General features: G+C 40.2%; 1 protein-coding gene across 2 annotated transcripts in view; it reads right to left on the reverse strand.

Annotated features, from left to right (window-relative positions):
- LOC133580734 (annexin A13-like) overlaps positions 1-15,074 on the reverse strand; it is a 56,310-nt gene that overhangs the window by 38,312 nt on the left and 2,924 nt on the right. For both annotated transcript variants that reach the window (XM_061934970.2, XM_061934961.1), the window contains exon 2: positions 12,779-12,854. In XM_061934970.2, coding sequence (XP_061790954.1) covers positions 12,779-12,854 — 76 coding nt within the window. The remainder of the gene's footprint in view (positions 1-12,778; positions 12,855-15,074) is intronic.

The following is a 15,074-nucleotide window of genomic DNA, read 5'->3' on the forward strand; positions in this document are numbered from 1 at the left end:
TTTGCTGTCATTAGGATGTCGACTGCTAGGATGTTCACATATTCCCTTTTAGTTGAAGAATGACTCATAATCCTCGCAGAAAAAAAGGGTCTTTTCGTGTGGTTCTCGCCATTTACAGGTCTAAATTGGCTGTCAAAGTGTACCAACTTGTCGGAATACATCCTCATCCTTCTACTATCCAGGTGAGAGGCATGATTTATGATCTACGATAAATATAAAGGAAGCGAGGTAGCAGCAGACCACTCGATGATGTAAACATAGTGACTATAAATAGTTTGTCTGCGTAAGCACTTATAATAACAATATCACTAATACTTGGTTAATATTCAAGTCACGACATGTAAATGGAGTATTGTTGGCGCTTTTTGAATCGTTATTTATCAGATTTTATGGGGGAAATATAGGCCCTCCAATTAGTAAGTAGACTTTTATTGACATTTATTTACGAGTTAGGATACATATATTTAAAAAAAAAAAAAAAAAGTATTTCATAATGATTGTGAACGATATTATTATTATTTTTTTTTTTTAAATCTATTTAATATATTTAACTTATTCTGTTAAATTATATATGGGTACGCGTGTATGTGGGTGTGTGTACGTTTGTATATATGTATGGTGAAATCTGTGTGTATGTATGTAGGTACATATGTATGTGTCGCTGCCCCGGTGTGTATTGCTGATCGCGGCGCCGGGTCTGCTGAGGTGCCGTGGCATGCCGGCTGTGGACGCAGGGCTGGGCCCTTATGGCTTTTTGCCGGATGGGATGCCTGGTGGGTGGTGGGCGGGGGGGGCCTGGACGTGCGGGAGGGGCTGCGGGGTTTGGTGGCGTTGGGCACTGTTGGCGACCAGGCCTCTTGTTTATTTTTATTTATTTTATTTTATTTAAAGGGTTTATTTTTATTTTATTTTATTTATTTTTTTTATTTATTTATTTATTTTTTTTAATTTTTAATTTATTTATTTATTTTTTGTGTGTGTTGTGTATGTATGTGTTTGTGTATATGTGGGCTTATGTATATGTGTGTGGGTGTATTAATGTGTATATATGTGTGGATGTGTATGTTTATATGTATATGCATACGTGTGGAAATGTGTGTATGTGTATGTATATGTATATGCATATATGTATGTGTGTATGTATGTGTATATGAATGTGTAGGTGTGTGCATGGGTGTGGATGTCCGGTGGCTCAATTGGCCTGGCTGTGGATGAGTTGGGGTAGGTGGGTTGGTGGCCTCGGTGGTAGCCGGGGGTGTGCGTTGTTGTGGTTTACGGGGTCGGTCGCTTTTTTGTTTTGGTTTCGGCGGCCGCGGGTGTTTACGCTGCGGACGGGCGGTGGTGGTGATGGTTGCTGCGGTGATACCAGCGGTTGGCATCGCTGTGTTGGGTTGGAGTGGTTGGGGGACTGTGGCTGGTGTCTGTGCGCTTGTGGGGTTGTGGGGATGGCTGGCGTTGGCTTGCCGGCTGGTTTGGGGGCTGGCAGGCGGACGGGATGCATTGGCTTCTTCCCCCGTTGAGGGGCTCCTTCCCCTGGCCGGGACTCGTATGGGCACGTTGCTGTGTGGATGGCCGGGATGCGGTGTTTGCATTGGGCGTGGGGGCTGTGCGGTTTCTCTGCGTTTGGTTGCCGGTATGGGCTCTGCAGGGTTGGGTTGGGGCGGGCGGGGGCTGGCTTTGTTTGGCGGGGGGAGGGGCTCGCGTGGCGTCACGTTAAAGTGGTCTGGTGTGGGTCACGGGCTGTGGCGGGGGGTGGCGGCCTCCTGGCCGTAGTTCCTGGTTGTCGGCCGCGTGGACTGGGGGGATGTCCGGGCCCTCTACTCCTCCTACTTATAGCGCACACAGTCACACATATATAGGACTTTGGGGATTGTCCTGCGGGGAGGCATGGCGGGGGGTTGAGGATGCCTCCAATGGGGCTCCAGTCCTCCTTTCTTGTCCCCTGCTCGTCCATCCCTCAATCTTAGCTGCATATTAGACACTTAGGATTTGGGGGGCTTGGTTTGGTTGGGACCCACCATGACCTTGATGTCCCCCAATTTTAATCGCATTATTAGTTCCCACAAGCATACATATCTCACTCACGCTACAGTACACACATCAATAGGGACTGGAGGTCGGCTGTAACGGCTGACCTCCTAATTTTAACTACACAGTAGACACTCTGGGGGCCTTGTACACATGCATGGGGGGTTTGGGGTTCGGCGCACCCCTCATTGCCTCGTCGGCCGGCGGGGACTGCGGTCTGGTGGCCTGCCAGGCTTTTATTCATTTATTATTGTTATATATTTTTTTTTTATTTTTAATGTATTTATTATTTTTATTTTTATTATTACTCATTTTTATTTTATTTTATTTTTTAAATTTTATTTTTTATTTTATTTTTTTATTTTTATTTTATTTCATTTTTTTTAAATCTTATTATTTATTTGTGTGTGGCGTCGCGCGGGTCTCACTTCCTGTTGGATGGGGTCCGTGCCCGTGTGGCCCGACCTTGCGCTGTGGGGTCTCTGTTGGTGACTTGGTGTGGTGGCGGCGCAGCCCCCGTGTCTGGTCTGGATGCTGTGTCCCGGTTGTTTGGGCGGTGGTGTGTTTGTGCGGGTTTGGGTTGGGGTGGGGGGCCTTTTGGTTGGGGGGGTTGTTGGTGTCTCTTGTTTGCGTGTTGGCGTTCGGGCTGACCGGCGGGCTGGCGCCGGCTGGTCTCCGTGGCCCTGGTGGCGTGTGGTTGCTGGTCGCAGTTTTTCTTTGATCGCTTTAATTTGATTGGCTGGTGCTGGCTGTCTGGGGTTATTGCGGCTGCTGTTTCTGCTGCCGTTTGTTTGTGGTGTGGGCGCCCGTGGCTGCTGGGTCTGGTGCAGGGGTGTGGCTGATGTTGTGACTGGTGGCAGCGCGCGCGCGTGATGGCTGTCGGGGCTGACGAACTGTGTATATGTATGTATATGTGTGTGTATGTATGTATGTTTATATATGTGTATGTATATGTATATATGTGTATGTGTGGGTATGTATACGTGTATGTGTATGTGTATGTGTGTATGTATGTATGTATGTATATTTCTGGGGGTACGCTCTGGGCCTGCCTGTCAGACGGGGGTCGACGCCTCAGGCTACTGCATCCGAACTGCGTGTCTGGAGCTCCTGGGTCCCGCTGTCCATCCCTTCCGGGTGCCCGTCTTGGTTGGGGCCTGTTGGGCCTAGTCCCTGCGTCTATTGTGGTAGCTTGGTGCTGCGAGTCGGCCAGTTGCTGGGGTAGTGACCTTGTTTGTCAGCATGTCTGTGATCTTCTTTTAATTCTTTTTTTTTTTAATTAATTAATTAATTTATTTATTTATTTATTTATTTTTAAAATATATTTTATTAATATTATTTTTTAATTTTTCCCCTCCCTCAGGGGGGGGGCTCTGCGGGGCGGTTGCTGGTTGTTCCATCTCCATCGTTGGGGTCCCTGCGGGTGGGGTGGGTGGTTCCCGTGGCCCTGTGCCTGGGTGGTCCTGCGGCGGCCGGTTTGGGTGGGGTGGCCGGGGGCTGGCCTCGCCGCGCTCTCCGGGGGTGGGGGGTGGGCTCGTGGGGGCCCGGTTGCCGGTGGGGCGGGGGCGGTCTTCCCGTCCGGTTGCGGGGAGTCTCTGGGTCCTTCGGGCGGGGCGTCTCGCCTTTCTGCCCGTGTGGGGTGTGGTCTCTCGCTGGCTTGGGGTCTGGCTGTCCCCTGCTTTTCTCGTGCCCTGTCCTCCGCCGGGTGCGTCTGTCTGCGGCCTGCTGCTGGCCCTTGTGGGCGGCACGGTGGGTCGGGCTCTGGGGTTCCTGTCGCTGGCCGGCTTGGCTGCGTGGGGGCGGTGGTCCCTGGTTCCCTGGGCACCATGCCTCCTGTTTGTGGGTTGGGCTCTCGGGGGTGATGGGGCCGTGCTCTGGCTCCCACGCACTCTGGGAGTCGAATGTATTGTACATGCAAATTCACATATGCTCACATACGTACATAGGTACCTACGCTCCCACATACATACACAAATACAGTACATATTTACCTACCTAATGTTCGTACATCCACACGCACATTCAATATACAAACATACACATACACATACTGTACATATACATTCACTGTACAAACACATATACACATTCTGTACATATACATTCATTGTACAAACACATATACACATTCTGTACATATACAAGTACATATGCATACTTACACTCATGCACATAATCACGTTTCATCAAACATATATTAACGTTGTTGCCCTAGGGTAAACTGGGTGTAACACATGGCACACTGACAAAGCTTAACCTATTGTGACTATAACAATCTACAAGGTTAATGTAGGTTGCTTCTCTTTCTCCCCCTCCATTTTTCTGCATTCTTTCGTATCTCAAGTTATCATTACGTATATGTATTGTTGCATTTAAACAACTGTATTGTTGATAATAAAGGTAAATTATTGGTATTGTTCATTATCAATAGCGCTATTTCTATTGGTATTTGTATTGATCCATTTGTAGTGTAATAATGCTCATTGTCATTTCTGTATTATTTTTTATTTTTCGCTAACTGCTTATTTGCTATTACTTTTACCATCATATTTGTACATGTCATATTTGCTGATGTTGCTCTATTGTTGTTGTTGTTGTTGTTTGCTGTTGTTGTTTTTGTCTCTCTGTCTAATCCCCCTCTTGTCCCCACAATTTCCCCCTCTGTCTTCTTTTTTTTTCTCTTTCTATCCCCTCCTGCTCCGGCCCGGCTGCACTAAATGATAATATAAATACATTTAATAAAGTCAAATACAAATAAGGCAACAAGAGAAGTATCCTACACTTCTCTTTTGTAAAGTAAATCTGAACAGCCGACATGGGCATCTACATCAACTATATGATTTGCCTGAGAAGCTGGACAGGACATAAAAAAAAAAAAAATAAAAAAAAACTGCATTTCCCCCTTAAGGGCTTTTGTGTATTAGCGTGCTAGTTTTCAGTTAGCGCTTAGCGCTCTAGTTGTCAGCTTGCGACTAGCGCTTTGGTTCGCTTTTCTTTAACATCACTGATTATTATTACTCACTGCAGACTTTACGAGAGCCAACAAACATAATACAACATCACTTACTGTACAATGTCTGCTGTCATTAGGATGCCGACTGCTAGGATGTTCACATATTCCCTTTTAGTTAAAGAATGACTCGTAATCCTCGCAAAAAAGGGTCTTTTCCAGGTCTGAATTGGCTGTCAAAGTGTACCAACTTGTCGGAATACATCCTCATCCTTCTACTATCCAAGTGAGAGGCATGATTTGTGATCTACAATAAATATACAGGCAGCAAGGAAGCGAGAAAGCAGCAGACCACTAGATGATGTAAACATAGTGACTATAAATAGTTTGTCTGCGTTAGCACTTATAAAAACAACATCACTAATACTTAATTAATATTCAAGTCACGACATGTAAATGGAGTATTGTTGGTGCTTTTTAAATGGTTATTTATCGGATTTTATGGGGGAAATATAGGCCCTCCAATTAGTAAGTAGACTTTTATTTACGTTTATTTACGAGTTAGGATACCGGTACATATATTAAAAAAAAAAAAAAGTATTTCATAATGATTGTGAACGATAGGAAAAATTCCAAAAAACTGCATTTCCCCCTTAAGGGCTTTTGTGTATTAGCGTGCTAGTTTTCAGTTAGCGCTTAGCGCTCTAGTTGTCAGCTTGCGAATAGCGCTTTGTTTCGCTTTTCTTAACAACATCACTGATTATTATTTACTGCAGACCTCATGAGAGCCAACAAACATAATAAAACATCACCTACTGTACAATGTTTGCTGTCATTAGGATGTCGACTGCTAGGATGTTCACATATTCCCTTTTAGTTGAAGAATGACTCATAATCCTCGCAGAAAAAAAGGGTCTTTTCGTGTGGTTCTCGCCATTTACAGGTCTAAATTGGCTGTCAAAGTGTACCAACTTGTCGGAATACATCCTCATCCTTCTACTATCCAGGTGAGAGGCATGATTTATGATCTACGATAAATATAAAGGAAGCGAGGTAGCAGCAGACCACTCGATGATGTAAACATAGTGACTATAAATAGTTTGTCTGCGTAAGCACTTATAATAACAATATCACTAATACTTGGTTAATATTCAAGTCACGACATGTAAATGGAGTATTGTTGGCGCTTTTTGAATCGTTATTTATCAGATTTTATGGGGGAAATATAGGCCCTCCAATTAGTAAGTAGACTTTTATTTACATTTATTTACGAGTTAGGATACATATATTTAAAAAAAAAAAAAAAAAAAGTATTTCATAATGATTGTGAACGATAGGAAAAATTCAAAAAAACTGCATTTCCCCCTTAAGGGCTTTTGTGTATTAGCGTGCTAGTTTTCAGTTAGCGCTTAGCGCTCTAGTTGTCAGCTTGCGAATAGCGTTTTGGTTCGCTTTTCTTAACAACATCACTGATTATTATTTACTGCAGACCTCATGAGAGCCAACAAACATAATAAAACATCACCTACTGTACAATGTCTGCTGTCATTAGGATGTCGACTGCTAGGATGTTCACATATTCCATATTAGTTGAAGAATGACTCATAATCCTCGCAAAAAAAGGGTCTTTTCCAGGTCTAAATTGGCTGTCAAAGTGTACCAACTTGTCGGAATACGTCCTCATCCTTCTACTATCCAAGTGAGAAGCATGATTTATGATCTACGATAAATAAACAGGCAGCAAGGAAGCAACGAATCTGCAGACCACTCGATGATGTAAACATAGTGACTATAAATAGTTTGTCTGCGTAAGCACTTATAATAACAATATCACTAATACTTGGTTAATATTCAAGTCACGACATGTAAATGGAGTATTGTTGGCGCTTTTTGAATGGTTATTTATCTGATTTTATGGGGGAAATATAGGCCCTCCAATTAGTAAGTAGACTTTCATTTACGTTTATTTACAAGTTAGAATACGTATTAAAAAAAAGATTGAACGATAGGAAAAATTCCAAAAAAAAATGCATTTCCCCCTTAAGGGCATTTGTGTATTATTAGCGTGCTAGTTTCAGTTAGCGCTTAGCACTCTAGTTGTCAGCTTGCGACTAGCGCTTTGTTTCGCTTTTCTTAACATCACTGATTATTACTCACTGCAGACTTTACGAGAGCCAACAAACATAATACAACATCACTTACTGTACAATGTCTGCTGTCATTAGAATACCGACTGCTAGGATGTTCACATGTTCCCTTTTAGTTGAAGAATGACTCATAATCCTCGCAAAAAAAAGGGTCTTTTCCAGGTCTAAATTGGCTGTCAAGGTGTACAAACTTGTCGGAATACGTCCTCATCCTTCTACTATCCAAGTGAGAGGCATGATTTATGATCTACGATAAATATAAAGGAAGCGAGGAAGCAGCAGACCACTCGATGATGTAAACATTGTGACTATAAATAGTTTGTCTGCATAAGCACTTATAATAACAATATCACTAATACTTTGTTAATATTCAAGTCACGACATGTAAATGGAGTATTGTTGGTGCTTTTTGAATGGTTATTTATCGGATTTTATGGAGGAAATAAAGGCCCTCCAATTAGCTCCATTGTAAGTAGACTTTTATTTACGAGTTAGAATATGTATTTAAAAAAAAATTATTGTGAACGATAGGAAAAATTCCAAAAAACTGCATTTCCCCCTTAAGGGCTTTTGTGTATTAGCGTGCTAGTTTTCAGTTAGCGCTTAGCGCTCTAGTTGTCAGCTTGTGACTAGCGCTTTGGTTCGCTTTTCTTTAACATCACTGATTATTATTACTCACTGCAGACTTTACGAGAGCCAACAAACATAATACAACATCACTTACTGTACAATGTCTGCTGTCATTAGGATGCCGACTGCTAGGATGTTCACATATTCCCTTTTAGTTGAAGAATGACTCGTAATCCTCGCAAAAAAAGGGTCTTTTCCAGGTCTGAATTGGCTGTCAAAGTGTACCAACTTGTCGGAATACATCCTCATCCTTCTACTATCCAAGTGAGAGGCATGATTTATGATCTACAATAAATATACAGGCAGCAAGGAAGCAGCAGACCACTCGATGATGTAAACATAGTGACTATAAATAGTTTGTCTGCGTTAGCACTTATAATAACAATATCACTAATACTTGGTTAATATTCATGTCACGACATGTAAATGGAGTATTGTTGGCGCTTTTTGAATGATTATTTATTGGATTTTAGGGGGGAAATATAGGCCCTCCAATTAGATCCGCGGAAAGTAGACTTTTATTTACGAGTTAGAATACATATTAAAAAAAATGTCTTTCATAATGATTGTAAACAATAGGAAAAATTCCCAAAAACTGCATTTCCACCTTAAGGGCTTTTGTGTATTAGCGTGCTAGTTTTCAGTTAGCGCTTAGCGCTTTAGTTTTCAGCTTGCGACTAGCGCTTTGGTTCGCTTTTCTTTAACATCACTGATTATTACTCACTGCAGACTTTACGAGAGCCAACAAACATAATACAACATCACTTACTGTACAATGTCTGCTGTCATTAGGATGACGACTGCTAGGATGTTCACATATTCCATATTAGTTGAAGAATGACTCATAATCCTCGCAAAAAAGGGTCTTTTCCAGGTCTGAATTGGCTGTCAAAGTGTACCAACTTGTCGGAATACATCCTCATCCTTCTACTATCCAAGTGAGAGGCATGATTTGTGATCTACAATAAATATACAGGCAGCAAGGAAGCGAGAAAGCAGCAGACCACTAGATGATGTAAACATAGTGACTATAAATAGTTTGTCTGCGTTAGCACTTATAAAAACAACATCACTAATACTTGGTTAATATTCAAGTCACGACATGTAAATGGAGTATTGTTGGTGCTTTTTAAATGGTTATTTATCGGATTTTATGGGGGAAATATAGGCCCTCCAATTAGTAAGTAGACTTTTATTTACGTTTATTTACGAGTTAGGATACCGGTACATATATTAAAAAAAAAAAAAGTATTTCATAATGATTGTGAACGATAGGAAAAATTCCAAAAAACTGCATTTCCCCCTTAAGGGCTTTTGTGTATTAGCGTGCTAGTTTTCAGTTAGCGCTTAGCGCTCTAGTTGTCAGCTTGCGAATAGCGCTTTGTTTCGCTTTTCTTAACAACATCACTGATTATTATTTACTGCAGACCTCATGAGAGCCAACAAACATAATAAAACATCACCTACTGTACAATGTTTGCTGTCATTAGGATGTCGACTGCTAGGATGTTCACATATTCCCTTTTAGTTGAAGAATGACTCATAATCCTCGCAGAAAAAAAGGGTCTTTTCGTGTGGTTCTCGCCATTTACAGGTCTAAATTGGCTGTCAAAGTGTACCAACTTGTCGGAATACGTCCTCATCCTTCTACTATCCAGGTGAGAGGCATGATTTATGATCTACGATAAATATAAAGGAAGCGAGGTAGCAGCAGACCACTCGATGATGTAAACATAGTGACTATAAATAGTTTGTCTGCGTAAGCACTTATAATAACAATATCACTAATACTTGGTTAATATTCAAGTCACGACATGTAAATGGAGTATTGTTGGCGCTTTTTGAATCGTTATTTATCAGATTTTATGGGGGAAATATAGGCCCTCCAATTAGTAAGTAGACTTTTATTTACATTTATTTACGAGTTAGGATACATATATTTAAAAAAAAAAAAAAAAAAGTATTTCATAATGATTGTGAACGATAGGAAAAATTCAAAAAAACTGCATTTCCCCCTTAAGGGCTTTTGTGTATTAGCGTGCTAGTTTTCAGTTAGCGCTTAGCGCTCTAGTTGTCAGCTTGCGAATAGCGTTTTGGTTCGCTTTTCTTAACAACATCACTGATTATTATTTACTGCAGACCTCATGAGAGCCAACAAACATAATAAAACATCACCTACTGTACAATGTCTGCTGTCATTAGGATGTCGACTGCTAGGATGTTCACATATTCCATATTAGTTGAAGAATGACTCATAATCCTCGCAAAAAAAGGGTCTTTTCCAGGTCTAAATTGGCTGTCAAAGTGTACCAACTTGTCGGAATACGTCCTCATCCTTCTACTATCCAAGTGAGAAGCATGATTTATGATCTACGATAAATAAACAGGCAGCAAGGAAGCAACGAATCTGCAGACCACTCGATGATGTAAACATAGTGACTATAAATAGTTTGTCTGCGTAAGCACTTATAATAACAATATCACTAATACTTGGTTAATATTCAAGTCACGACATGTAAATGGAGTATTGTTGGCGCTTTTTGAATGGTTATTTATCTGATTTTATGGGGGAAATATAGGCCCTCCAATTAGTAAGTAGACTTTCATTTACGTTTATTTACAAGTTAGAATACGTATTAAAAAAAAGATTGAACGATAGGAAAAATTCCAAAAAAAAATGCATTTCCCCCTTAAGGGCATTTGTGTATTATTAGCGTGCTAGTTTCAGTTAGCGCTTAGCACTCTAGTTGTCAGCTTGCGACTAGCGCTTTGTTTCGCTTTTCTTAACATCACTGATTATTACTCACTGCAGACTTTACGAGAGCCAACAAACATAATACAACATCACTTACTGTACAATGTCTGCTGTCATTAGAATACCGACTGCTAGGATGTTCACATGTTCCCTTTTAGTTGAAGAATGACTCATAATCCTCGCAAAAAAAAGGGTCTTTTCCAGGTCTAAATTGGCTGTCAAGGTGTACAAACTTGTCGGAATACGTCCTCATCCTTCTACTATCCAAGTGAGAGGCATGATTTATGATCTACGATAAATATAAAGGAAGCGAGGAAGCAGCAGACCACTCGATGATGTAAACATTGTGACTATAAATAGTTTGTCTGCATAAGCACTTATAATAACAATATCACTAATATTTTGTTAATATTCAAGTCACGACATGTAAATGGAGTATTGTTGGTGCTTTTTGAATGGTTATTTATCGGATTTTATGGAGGAAATAAAGGCCCTCCAATTAGCTCCATTGTAAGTAGACTTTTATTTACGAGTTAGAATATGTATTTAAAAAAAAATTATTGTGAACGATAGGAAAAATTCCAAAAAACTGCATTTCCCCCTTAAGGGCTTTTGTGTATTAGCGTGCTAGTTTTCAGTTAGCGCTTAGCGCTCTAGTTGTCAGCTTGTGACTAGCGCTTTGGTTCGCTTTTCTTTAACATCACTGATTATTATTACTCACTGCAGACTTTACGAGAGCCAACAAACATAATACAACATCACTTACTGTACAATGTCTGCTGTCATTAGGATGCCGACTGCTAGGATGTTCACATATTCCCTTTTAGTTGAAGAATGACTCGTAATCCTCGCAAAAAAAGGGTCTTTTCCAGGTCTGAATTGGCTGTCAAAGTGTACCAACTTGTCGGAATACATCCTCATCCTTCTACTATCCAAGTGAGAGGCATGATTTATGATCTACAATAAATATACAGGCAGCAAGGAAGCAGCAGACCACTCGATGATGTAAACATAGTGACTATAAATAGTTTGTCTGCGTTAGCACTTATAATAACAATATCACTAATACTTGGTTAATATTCATGTCACGACATGTAAATGGAGTATTGTTGGCGCTTTTTGAATGATTATTTATTGGATTTTAGGGGGGAAATATAGGCCCTCCAATTAGATCCGCGGAAAGTAGACTTTTATTTACGAGTTAGAATACATATTAAAAAAAATGTCTTTCATAATGATTGTAAACAATAGGAAAAATTCCCAAAAACTGCATTTCCACCTTAAGGGCTTTTGTGTATTAGCGTGCTAGTTTTCAGTTAGCGCTTAGCGCTTTAGTTTTCAGCTTGCGACTAGCGCTTTGGTTCGCTTTTCTTTAACATCACTGATTATTACTCACTGCAGACTTTACGAGAGCCAACAAACATAATACAACATCACTTACTGTACAATGTCTGCTGTCATTAGGATGACGACTGCTAGGATGTTCACATATTCCATATTAGTTGAAGAATGACTCATAATCCTCGCAAAAAAAGGGTCTTTTCCAGGTCTAAATTGGCTGTCAAAGTGTACCAACTTGTCGGAATACGTCCTCATCCTTCTACTATCCAAGTGAGAGGCATGATTTATGATCTACGATAAATATAAAGGAAGCGAGGAAGCAGCAGACCACTCGATGATGTAAACATAGTGACTATAAATAGTTCGTCTGAGTTAGCACTTATAATAACAATATCACTAATACTTGGTTAATATTCAAGTCACGACATGTAAATGGAGTATTGTTGGCTGATTTTATGGGGGAAATATAGGCCCTCCAATTAGCTCCGCAAAAAGTTACGTTTATTTACGAGTTAGAATACATATTAAAAAAAATATTTCATAATGATTGTGAACAATAGGAAAAATTCCAAATTTAAAAAAAAAAAAAACTGCATTTCCCCCTTAAGGGCTTTTGTGTATGGGGGCCCAGAATGTAATACACTTCCCCTGCAGATACAGTCGGTGTGCACAAAGTTTTTTATAATATCTTCTCAAAAGACACGACTGTGGAAATGAGACTACTACTTTCATTTTCCATTCATACCTTGTTTATTGACTAGTAGCGGCTGTCTCCATGCAGCGCTCATGCAAGGACAAAACAGTGCAAATGAAGTATTGTACTTGTCATGCCAGCAAACCAGTATTTCCAGTAAGTTCGGACGTTGCTGGTTGTGTTTCAAAACCACAAAATAAACGACACGTGAAGTTTTACAACTGAATACTCACCAAAACCTTTGCACGCTTGTCGAATGGCCTTGATGTCGGCTGTGACGTCGAAATCCTCAAATGGGACGATTGTGGGCTGCAAAGTCGAAAAGTTTTTTCATATTTAAGAGCAGTTTTTTTTTTGTCCAACGGCTACAGAAGTGTTTTCAGGAATATTCGTGAAAAATATCAGACTTTCCCATGTATTCATTTAATTAATAAACATATATTTTGGCTCCCACTGTTCGTTCTCGCTCTTAAACACATTATATTGGGATTGTCTGCAAATGTAGCTTGTCAATGCAATTCTGCACAGTAGATGACGTCATAATTATTCTCCTTAAAAGTGACTTATGGTGATTCTAATCAATTTTAACACTTTATTGTGGTCAACTTTGGTAAAAATGTTGCGCAATTTTTTGCTCCAGTGACCTACTCAGTGGCCTAGTGGTTAGAGTGTGTGAGTTGTGAGTTCAAACCCCGGCCGAGTCATACCAGAGACTGTAAAAATGGGAGCCATTACCTCCCTGCTTGGCACTCAGCATAAAGGGTTGGAATTGGGGGTTAAATCACCAAAAATTATTCCCGGGCGCGGCCACCGCTGCTGCCCACTGCTCCCCTCACCTCCCAGGGGGTGATCAAGGGTGATGGGTCAAATGCAGAGAATAATTTCGCCACACCTAGTGTGTGTGTGACAATAATTGGTACTTTAACTTTAACTTTTTGCATAACATACTTTCTTCATATGTCTGCAAGATGTTTGTTTGTGGAGGCGTTCCCGGGTTGCGAATGAAACCACACTCCACCCTCCCCTAAAGTATCTTTTTTTTAAATGTACACAGTTTAAAGAAAATTTTTTTTTGACATGGTCGAAAATAAACTTCATAAGCATTATATAGATTCACCCGGTCACAACATCAGGGCCACCTGCACACTCTCCGATCCCAAAAATGTTAAAGTTTGCTTTTTGCATCCTTTAAGTCACTGCATGCCATGTCTATGTTCAAAAGTTAAAGTACTACTGATAGTCACACACACACACTAAGCGTGGTGAAATTACCCTCCGCATTTGACCCATCCCCTTGTTCCAACCCCTGGGAGGTGAGGGGAGCAGTGAGCAGCAGCGCTGGCCACGCTCGGAATCATTTTGGTGATTTAACCCCCAATTCCATCACGCGCATGCCAAGATTATGTATGAAAATAATACTTGACTCCGCCCCCCATTGGCTAAGAGCTTTACCGGATGCCCAAATAAGTACGTCCGCCTCACTGTGATGTCACAACGTAGCCATATTGCAAAACACAGCGTTCAAAGGCATCCAAAACGGCGTACAAGTGTATGCAAAATGTACGGATCTTATGATTTGACGCTTTGGCCTTTTTTTAACATGATTGTAACATTTATACGCCAGGAAAGACAACATTTGCCTTTAAACACACTATAACGGGACTGCCTGCGAACGTAGCTAATAATTTAACGTAACGGCGCTTTTTAACACAGCTCATTTGTGCACCTGGTCTGCCAGAGAATAAGAAGGCACAGCAAGAGGGATGCAGTGTTGCTAATTAAGCAACTTTGTCATTTTAAGTTAAGTACTCTTTTTAAAAAAGGCATCAAATCCAGCAAGTCTTATATGACACTTTTGGAAACATGAAAGTACGCATCGCTCTTCTCAACGAGCAGCGGGTGCTGCTATGGGGATGTTTACTGTCGGGATTTTATTGATACCGATAAAAATTGGTTATCTATATTAATATTCATCGCTACTTTTAATCGGTACTATATTTAATTTGTGTTAAAAAAAAAAAAAGGTGGAAAAAATGCTATTTTTTATTAGCACAAGCTAATAACAATTAAGTATTAAATAAAATAAATGATTACAAATAAAATTAAATAAATACATTTTAATTTTTTTAAAATTAAATAAGTAATTAAATAAAAAATAAATAAGTACGCCACCAACATCATGTAACATCTCACAGCAGGGAACCGCGTGTGCATTTAAGCAAGGTGTCTGAATTAAAAAATAAATAAATATATACACGAAAAAATAAATAAAAATCTAATTTTAATTTTAAAAATATATCATTTTTTTAATAAACAATATTACTAAAATCTTTCAAATTTTTTTGAGTGAATTAGTGTTGGCCTGTAGATTTATGTTCCGAAGTGTAACGTCAGCGGATTACCGACATATGGTAGAAATTTACAAATTTACCGACAACGTAGTCAATAACTTCCTTCTTCTTCTCCCTCCTCTCGTTGTGGGGCAGACTGGCTCGTACATGCACATGCATCCTCTGCTGTTGCCCTTTC

Source organism: Nerophis lumbriciformis, linkage group LG03, assembly GCF_033978685.3.
Source record: "Nerophis lumbriciformis linkage group LG03, RoL_Nlum_v2.1, whole genome shotgun sequence".
In the NCBI taxonomy this organism is placed as follows: Eukaryota; Metazoa; Chordata; class Actinopteri; order Syngnathiformes; family Syngnathidae; genus Nerophis; species Nerophis lumbriciformis.